General features: G+C 46.1%; 1 protein-coding gene across 1 annotated transcript; it reads right to left on the bottom strand.

The window, feature by feature from the left end:
* Nucleotides 1-1276: 1276 nt before the first annotated feature.
* Nucleotides 1277-8293, bottom strand: ZIM3 (zinc finger imprinted 3). The gene is given in 5 exon segments (XM_027514466.1): nucleotides 1277-2732; nucleotides 4929-5024; nucleotides 5704-5940; nucleotides 7928-7984; nucleotides 8269-8293. Coding segments are annotated over 5 exon segments (1662 nt in total). The 3' UTR covers nucleotides 1277-1485.
* Between the last annotated feature and the right edge of the window lie 1602 nt (nucleotides 8294-9895).

The raw sequence follows: 9895 nt of genomic DNA, 5'->3' as shown, positions 1-9895 counted from the left end.
TAAAGGAGATGCAAGGACTGGGATCATGAAATCCGTTCCTGAAAATATCCAACTATCTAAAGACCAGTGCCATCAGTTTCTCTGGCACACCAAGTGCCTGTCTGTCCACCCTGAACTCTGTTCGAGCACAGAATTCAGTCTCTGCAGAGGCAGACGGCAAATGCCCTCAGCGAGAACCAATCTGCAGTCGGCACAGGAAGCTAGGTGATCACGGTGGGTGGAGTCAGTCCTGCTCACAAGAGAGATGAATTATCTCCCTGTTCTCTTGGAAAACAAAGTGAAGTGGGGAGGAGGGCAGAGATTTTTATGGTGTGAAACATCTATTTGTCCCTCTTTCTTTCCCAACTTTGAAGACTTACCAGGTACTTTCAGTATATTTCTCCCGGGTTGCTAAATGTATTGACTTAACAGATCATGTTCCCAAATAAAAAGCCCCAAATAAATAAATACTAGTATATACTAATACAAATAAATACTACTACTAATATAGTCCATCCAGGGCATTTTAGTGATGCAACTATGTCGTTCCATTTTATGTTTATTGTCCCCAATTAGCGATAGTATTTATATTTAAAAAATACATGGGACATCCCTGGAAGGCCAGTGATTAAGACTTCACACTCCCAATATAGGGGGCATGAGTTCAGTCCCTGGTGGGGGAGCTAAGATCCCACGTGCCCCGTAGGGCAGCTGAAATAAATAAAATTAAAAATTAAATTAAATTTTAAAAAGACTTCACCTTCCAATGCACGGTGTGTGGGTTCGACCCCCAGCTGGGGAGCTAAGATTCCCCCATGCCTATTGGCCAAAAAAACAAAACATATAATAGAAACAATATTACAACAAATTCAATAAAGATTTTAAAAAATGGTCCACATTGAAAAATCTTTAGGGCTTCCCTGGTGGTCCAGTGGTTAAGAATCCACCTTGCGATGCAAGGGACACTGGCTTGATCCCAGGTCTGGGAAGATCCTACACGCCTCAGAGCAACTAAGCCTGTGCACCACAATACTGAGCCTGCATACCTGCAGCCTGTGCTCCGAAACCAGAGAAGTTACTGCAATCAGCAGCCCCTGCTCCCTGCAGCTGGACAAAGCCCAAGGGCAGCAGCGAAGACCACCAGAGCCAAAAATAAATAAATACATCTTTAAAAAAATCTTTAAAAAAAAAGAATGAAGAGATGTATTAATAATAATAATAATAAATAAGTAAAATTTAAAAATGGATACCACAGATTGTATTCACTAGGAAAAAACTCCATGAGCATTTTTGTCAATTTGGTTTATTGCTACATTGTCAATGTTTAAAAGTATCCCTGGTATACAAAGGGTACTTAATATTTGCTGAACAATAAACAAAATCAATCTTCAAAGGATACACAGCACCCCCAGGCTGCCCTCCGACTAGAGTGTTCTTACGGATCATTCAGTGGGAACTCCTGGAGGACTCTTCTAGGCCGGCCTCTAAGGGGAGCATTCCCCTATTTTAACCTGTAGGAAGTGTGTATCTGTTGTGAATTCTTCTCTGGTGTTTGATAAGATACAACGTGTCAAGGAAGACTTTTCCACATTCAGAACACTCATGAGGTTTCTATCCAGTATGGATTTTCTGATGCAGGCGGAGGCCTAACTTCCAGCTAAAGAATTTTCCACATTCCTGACATTGGTAGGTCTTCTCTTCGCTATGAATTCTCTGATGGCTGTGAAGATTGGACTTCTGGAAGAAAGCTTTCCCACATCTGTCACATTCATAGCATTTTTCTCCAGTATGGATTTTTCTGTGTTGAATGAGATTTTTCTGCTGGATGAAGGTATTGCCACATAGCTCACAGGCGTAGGCTCTCTCCTTAGAGTGGATTTTCTCATGGTCAATGGCATTGGATTTCTGGGCAAAAGCCTTTCCACATACCTTGCATTTATAAGGCTTCTCTCCTGTGTGTGTTCTCTGATGTTTGACAAGATCTGACTTGTAGATGAATGCTTTTGCACAGTCGTTACAGCTGTAGGGTTTTTGTCCAGTGTGAATTTTTTTATGTTGAAGGAGGGTTGAGCCCTGTTTAAATGACTTCCCACATTTATCACATTCATAGGCTCTCTCTTCATTGTGAATTTTCTTATGATTAATGCAGGAGGATTTCCAGGAAAAGCCTTTCCCACATGTTTGACACTCAAAGGGTTTCTCTTCAATGTGAGTTTTCTGGTGTTGGACAAGGCTGGGCTTTTGCTTGTAGACTTTTCCACATTCATCACATTCATAGGATTTTTCTCCTGTATCAGTGTTCTGATGTTCATCAATCCTACTCTTCTTGCTGAATGCCTGTCTATGTGTATTATGTCCAAAGGATTCCTCAATGGCTTGTGTCCTTAGGGGACTCTGAAGGTATGATTTTGAACTGAGTGACTTTTGATGGGCATTCCACAAAAATTGGTTTTCTTTCAGTTTAGATGGATCATTGCCAATTCTTCTTTTGTATATATTATACGTATTATTTTTTGCATAGCTTTTCTTATCTAAACTATGTTTCAAATGTTTCCCACATGAGTCACCTTCAAGGAGTCTGACCCTCGAAGGAACACTGTCTGTGCTCGGTAGGAACTTTTCTGTAGGGTTGTCACGTTCAGGATCTTTTTGCTCAGTCAGTGTTTCCTGGTTGACGGATACAGCTTCTGTCTTGAGGTTCTGCTCTACGTCCTGGAATCTCCAACTCTGCTCTTCAATGGCCCAGTCTTTTTCTAAAACAGAATACAAAGAAACGGACTTCCTGGTGGTACCGTGGATAAGAACCCCCCTGCCAATGCAGGGAACTCGTGTTTGATTCCTGGTCCAGGACGATGCAACAGGGCAACTAAGCCTGTGGTGTGCACAGCTACTGAAACCCGCCTGCTCTAGAGCCCAAGCCCCGCAACAAGAAAAGCCACCGCAACGAGAAGCCCAAGGTCCGCTACTAGGGAGCAGCCCCTGCTGGCTGCAACTACAGAAAAGCCCGTGCAGCTACGAAGACCCAGCACAGCCAAAAATAAATAAATAAATATAATTTTTTTTTAAAGAATACAGAGAAATGCTCTGTGTGAATCTCCCCACTCACATGATTGAAATGAGGCACTGTAAATTCTCTATTGAAGAGATCATTCTGGTTTCAGGTGTAAAGTCTGTGGGAAACTAACTTAATTGAAACTTCATGGAGGAACACTAAAGGAGTAGATATAACCTCAGGTGATACTGATCAAGAATGATCAAAAATGGGACTTGCTATGACAACTGACCACAACTGAATACCTGCCGACCGCTTACTGAAGGTAACCTGTTGTGTAGCCACCGATCTTTAGTTTCAGATAAATAGAGCTTAAGATCCAGGACAGATTTATACTCAGTTACCTGCTATGTGTGCATTCTGGTTAGTTTTTTCCTAAATAAACATGTGTGTGCTTAGCTGCTCAGCCATGTCTCACTCTTTGCGACCCCATGGACTGTAGCCCACCAGGCTCCTCTGTCCATGGGGATTCTCCAGGTAAGAATACTGGAGTGGGTTCCCATGCCCTTCTCCAGGGCATCTTCCCCACCAGGGATCAAACCAGGGTCTCCTGCATTGCTGGCAGATTCTTTACCAGCTGAGCTACCAGGGAGCTTTAAAATAAACTTAGATAATCTAATATTTATGAATTGCTGTGTGCATGTAATTGTATCATGTTCTCTCTCGTATTTTGAGCTGCACTTGGTCTTTGCTGCAGGGCATGGGCTTTTCCAGTGGTGGCACGTGGGCTTCAAAGCCCCGCAACATGTGGGATCTTAGTTCCCTGACCAGGTATAAAACTGCGTGCCCTATATTGGAAGTCAAAGTCTTAACCACTGGACCACCAGGGAAGCCCTGTGTCTTGTTCTTTTTGCGGTTTGCTTTTATTGATTAATTTTTTTAATTGAAGTACAGTTGATTTTCAGTGCTGTGTTAGTTTCAGGTGTACACCAAAGTGATTCTTTTTCAGATTCTGAATATGTCTGAAATATATTCTGAACATATTCAAAATATATCTGAATATATATACAAAAGTAGATACACACATATGTGTGTATTTATATACAATCTGTACATATGAAAGTTAAAGTGTTATTTGTTCAGTTGTGTCCAACTCTTTGCAACCCCATGGACTATAGCCCGCCAGGCTCCTCTTCTCCAGGCAAGAACACTGGAGTGGGTAGCCATTTCCGTGTCAAGCAGGTCTTCCCAACCCAGGGATCAAACCTGGGTCTTCTGCACTGCAGGCAGATTCTTTACCGTCTGAGTCACCAGGGAAGTCCATCTGTATATATATACAGATTTCTTATCTAGATTCTTTTCCCATGTAAGTTAAGCAGCTGAATTTTGGATCCAACTTTTTCAATTCTTTTGCTATGAAGCACATTATTGGGAAAATTCGTGAAATTTGAATGATGTTTATAGACAAATACTAGCATTACTTTCAGTGCTGAGTACCCAATGTCAACCTCTGTACTGTGATCATGCCCTTATAAGAGAAGGCCCTTGTGTTAAAGAAAACACTTGAGTGCAGGGGGCTTCACAGTTGAGTGCACAGGGAGCAGAGGAGAGCCCACAGAGGGGAGAAACAGAGTTTACTCGAAAAGGAAAATTCAGGTGAAAATTAAGGAACATGGCTGTGTGGAGAGAAATACCTGGAGATTCTCTCATTACAAAAAAGTCAGTAGCTTCCATGTGATTTTGGTGCACTCAGGCTAAAGGACTTAGTGATTTTTCTAAGAGGTCGGGTGGGGTGGGGGGAATTCCCTGGCCATCCTGTGGTTAGGAATCGGTGCAGAGAGAACGGGTTCAATCCCTGATTGGGGAACTAAGATCCTACAAGGGGCGCACTGCGGCCGAAATAAAAAGGACGACTTCCATCCACGTGACTTGAGCCCTCCCTCTCCTGGTCATGTACCTGCTGGACTGCAGCTCCTCAGCTCTTGCGTTCCCACCATCCACGGCTCCTCACCGTTTTCCAACCTCAAGATCACTTCCGGTTTGGTGGAGTCCTCTCCTCCTGTTCACGGAAAATACAGTTTGAAGTTGAGTGAGTTTTTGTGGGGACATGTGTTTGTGTGTTTCCACGAGTGTGTTTGTGTGAGTACCGTGTGTCTGAGGGTGTTCCTATGTGTTGGAGTGTTTGTGTGTTTGTATGTGTGTTTGTGTGAGTACCGTGTGTGAGGGTGTTCATCTGTGTTGGAGTGTTTGTGTGCTTGTGTGTGTGTTTCTGTGAGTGTGTGTTAGTGCTGTGTGTCTGAGGGTGTTCACACGTGTTGGAATGTGTGTGTGTGTTGGTGTGAGTGTGGGTGTTGTGTGTTCCCCTTTGCTGGAGGGAACAGGTGGAGAAGATACAGCTAGGAATGCCTGGGGGCTGTCAATCCAAATACAGTTTTCAAATGCTTTTTTTTCAGAGGATGATGTTTTCCCAAAAATCAGGGCCAGAACTGGGGTGGAGCGAGAGGCCTCCGCCCACAAAACTGAAAGAGGCCCTCACCCGCATGGTACTTACACAACCCGAGACGGAGGTTCCTTAACTTTAGCCCACGTGCACCTCACATGCCCTAATCTCTGTCCTGCCATGAACATATCCAAAGCAAATAGCATCTAACAGCCAAAACTGGTAAGCCACTCGGGGCGAGTGCCACAAGGTTCAGGCTTCAGGTTTTGAGTGACGCTCCCCAAGGAGCCACGCTCACCCATGGAGACCAGGTTCCTGTAGTTCTCCAAGGTCACATCCCTGTACAGGTCCCTCTGCTCAGGACTCAGCCGCTGCCACTCCTCCTGTGTGAAGTCCACGGCAACATCCTCAAAGGTCACGCCTCCCTGTAACAAGCTCCTGACCTGCAGAAAAATACCCCCAGATCCAGAGGCCTGGTGAACAGGAATGAGTTTCCACTGAGCCAAGATGGAATTGTGTACGCTATTCACTGAGGGTTATGTGTGCTCAGTGACTAAGTTGTGTCCGACTCTTCGCGACCCCATGGACTGTAGCCTGCCAGGCTCCTTTGTCCATAGGGTTTCCGAGGCGAGAATGCTGGAGTGTTGTGAAGCAATTATCCCTCAATAAAAAAACAGACTAAAAAAGAAAATGCTAGAGTGGGTTGCCATTTCTTTCTCCCCAGGATCTTCCGAACCCAGGGATTGAACCCATGGCTCCTATATTAATAGATGAGTTCTTTACCACAGAGCCACTTGGGAAGCCTCTCTATGACTGCTGTGTCTGGGAGAAAATTAATTGTACCTGAAATATCTTGCCGATGAGCTGTAGCCTCAGGGTTATGTTTCTACAAACCCTATCCAGTGCCATCGATTTTACTTTCTAGACCTCTCTCAGATCTATTTGGTGGTCTCCATTTTCCCCACTGTTCACTGATCCACAATATCTTTTTTTTTTTTTTAAGATAATTATGATTTATTACATGCTAAGCTGTTTGCAGTTTTCTTGGCTGTGCCACAAGGCATAGAGGATGTTAGTTCACCAATAAGAGGTCGAACCTGTGCCCTCTGCAGTGGAAGCTCAGAGTCTTAACCACTGGGCTACCAGAGAAGTACCTATGATCTTTTTTTTTTTTAACCATTTTTAATTTTTTTTAATTGGAGGACAGTTGCTTTAAAATCTTGTGAGTTTCTGCCAAATGTCAACATATACCAGCGATGGGTATACAGCCACAGGTGTCCCCTCCCTCTAGAACCCCCCTTCCCACCTCTCTAGGTTGTCACAGAGCACAGAGCAAATTCCCACTAGCTATCTGTTTTACGTATGGTAAAATCGGTATATATTTCAATGCTACTCTCAGTCCATCCCACCCTCTCCTCTCCCTGCTGTGTCCACAAGTCTCTCCTCTATGCTTGCGTCTCTATTTCTGCTCTGCAAATAGGTTCATCAGTACTTCTTTCTGGATTCCATGTATGTGCGTTTATATACAAAATTTGTTCTTCTCTTTCTGACTCACTTCACTCTGTATAACAGGTTCTAGGCTCACCCACCTCACTGGAACTGACTCAGATAAACCCGTTCCTTTATTTAGAACAAGGCACTAGCATCCTAACTCTAGGAGGAAAAGGGGACGACGGAGGATGAGACGGTTGCATGACATAACTGAGTCAATGAATATCAGTTTGAGCAAATTCCGGGAGACAGTGAAGAACAGGAAGGCTGGCGTGCTGTAGTCCATGGGGTCCCAAGGATTGGACATGACTTGATGACTAAACAACAACATCCTTACTCTTTCGCTGCTTCTAAACTGATGCCTTCCAATCTGTTTTTCACAAGGCGTGGAAATTGGATTGTGACAAGCTTTCCTTGGTTTGGGGAAATGGTGAGAAGTGAAAGTGAAAGTTGCTCCGTCGTGTCTGATTCTTTGTGACCCCATGGACTGTCCATGGAATTCTCCAGGCCAGAATACTGGAGTGGGTAGCCTTTCCCTTCTGCAGGGCATCTTCCCAACCCAAGGATCGAACCCAGGTCTCCCGCATTGCAGGAGGATTCTTTACCAGCTGAGCCGCCAGGGAAGCCCAAGAATACTGGAGTGGGTAGTCTATCCCTTCTCCAGGGGATCTTCCCGACCCAGGAATCCAACCGAGGTCTCCAGCATTGCAGGCGGATTCTTTACCAACTGAGCTACTAGGGGGAAAGGGCACCCCTCCTTTTGACATGTGAGAAATAAGATATTGTCTCCCAGATCAGTAAGCAAAGGATGTCACAGTCAACAGCGATTAAGGGAAGTTGATGAGACCGGAGGGAATTCAGGGTGTGACAACAGGATGCTGCCCCAGATAACAGTGGAGGGAGAGGGGATGGAGGAGGGAAGGAGAAACTGCCAGAGAGGTTAGCGGAGGTTAATTCTGAGGAATGGGAATACAGATGACATGTTCGCTTGTTTGAGATGATGTTTTGGATTAAAAAAAACTCACCTGGATATTTTTCATTTCCTGTTCCTTTTGAGCCATGGCGGTCTCGGGAAGGAAGAGCTGAGGGAAAACAGAAAAAAGTCATGAAAAACAGGACGTCCGGAGCTGCCCAGTCCTCCTGTACAGGGAGCACTGCCTGGACCCTTCAGAAAGCCTTCGCTTGTCCCAGGAGGGACCCTGTCGGGACAGGGGCCGACCCGCTGGGTGGCAAAAACCCATAGAATTCCCTTGACCTCTCACAATTTACATCTCCTTGATCCTGAGGTTCTCCTAGTAATCCTTTGCCTTCCAGTAAATAACTCTGGGGGCTTTCCAGGTCACTCAGCGGTAAAGAATCTGCCTACAATGCAGGTCTCGCAGGAGATGCATTTTTGACCCCTGGGTCAGAAGATCCCCTGGAGGAGGGCATGGCAACCCACTCCAATATTCTTGCCTGAATAACCCCCTGAACAAAGGAGCCTCACGTGCACGGAGAGTCAGATACAACAGAGGAGACTTAGTATGGCACAAATAACTACGAGAGTGCAAAAACAGGATCAAGGACAAGACATCTCACTATCGGCTTATTTTTCTCATCAAACGAGTGGAAGCAACTTACAGGTACAGTAATCAAAGTTTTCTTTCCTTTTTTTAATAATTAAAAAATAATAATTTTATTTATTTATCTATTTGTGGCTGTGCTGGGTCTTCCTCGCTGCACGGGCTTTTTCTCTACTTGCAGGGAGCGGGGGCTGCTCTCTAGCTGTGAGCACGCTTCTCATTGTGGAGGCTTCTCGTCTCGTGGAGTCGGGGCTCTAGGGCTCGAGGACTTCAGTAGTTGCGGCTCCCGGGCGCTCGAGCACAGGCTCAGTAGTTGTGGTGCTTAGCTGGAGGGAGGGAGGTGTGGAGCTTAGTTGCTCCTCCTCATGGGAGATCTTCCCGCACCAGGGATCGAACCCATGTCTCCCGCATTGGCGGACGGATTCTTCACCACTAAGCCATCAGGCAAGCCCGGGTGCTGCAATCAAAGGTTTCTTACGGATCTGACGGTGCAGGCTCTATTGTGTACAAGCAGAGCCGTCAGGTCAGCCACCTGCAGACCCCTCCAGGAATCCGCCTTCATGCCTCTCACCCGTGAGAGTTTTCAAAGGCACGGTTGTCTCTGAGTCAGTTCAGCCTGATTTGCAGTGGTCCATAAACTTGCCAGATGGCTCAGGGGTAAAGGACCCGCCTGCCAATGCAGGAGACTTGGGTTCGATCCCTGGGTGGGGAAGATCGCCTAGAGGAGGAAATGGCCACCCACTCCAGTCTTCTTGCCTGGGAAATCCCATGGACAGAGGAGTCTGGCGGGCTACACTCCCCGGGGTCCAAAGACTAGGACTCAACTAAGCCGGTGTGCACACGCAGAAACTTGCCAAATGAGTGCAGGAAGGACAGCCGCCTTTCTCAGAACCCAGCCTGAGACCCAGAACAGAACAAGAAAAGGTCCTGAGAGGGCGTCTTTCTGGACTTTCTGCCTCATCAGAGAAGGCGGGGTCTCTCTGTTTCCTCCAACTGCTCTGACGTCTTCCAAACCACAGTCTTCGCTCTCACGGGGAAGCAAGGCAGGAAACAGGCCATGTCACCCGCAAGAAGGTCGCTTCACCAGGAGGGCAGAATCCAGGCAGGAGAAGCCTGGGGCGAGCAGTACAGGCCCTTTGCCCTCAGTTCAGTGCAGTGCAGTTCGGTTCAGGCGCTCAGTCGTGTCTGACTCTTTGCGACCCTATGGACTGCCGCACGCCAGGCCTCCCTGTCCATCACCAACTCCCAGAGTTTACTCAAACTCATGTCCGTCGAGTCGGGGATACCATCCAACCATCTCATCCTCTGACGTCTCCTCCTTACGCCTTCAATCTTTCCCAGCATCAAGGTCTTCTCAAAAGAGTCAGCTCTTCACATCAGGTGGCCAACGTATTGGCGTTTCAGCTCCAGCATCAGTCCTTCCGATGAACA

This window comes from Bos indicus x Bos taurus, chromosome 18 (assembly GCF_003369695.1).
Source record: "Bos indicus x Bos taurus breed Angus x Brahman F1 hybrid chromosome 18, Bos_hybrid_MaternalHap_v2.0, whole genome shotgun sequence".
NCBI lineage: Eukaryota > Metazoa > Chordata > Mammalia > Artiodactyla > Bovidae > Bos > Bos indicus x Bos taurus.
This window is presented reverse-complemented; position numbering and strand designations above follow the sequence as displayed.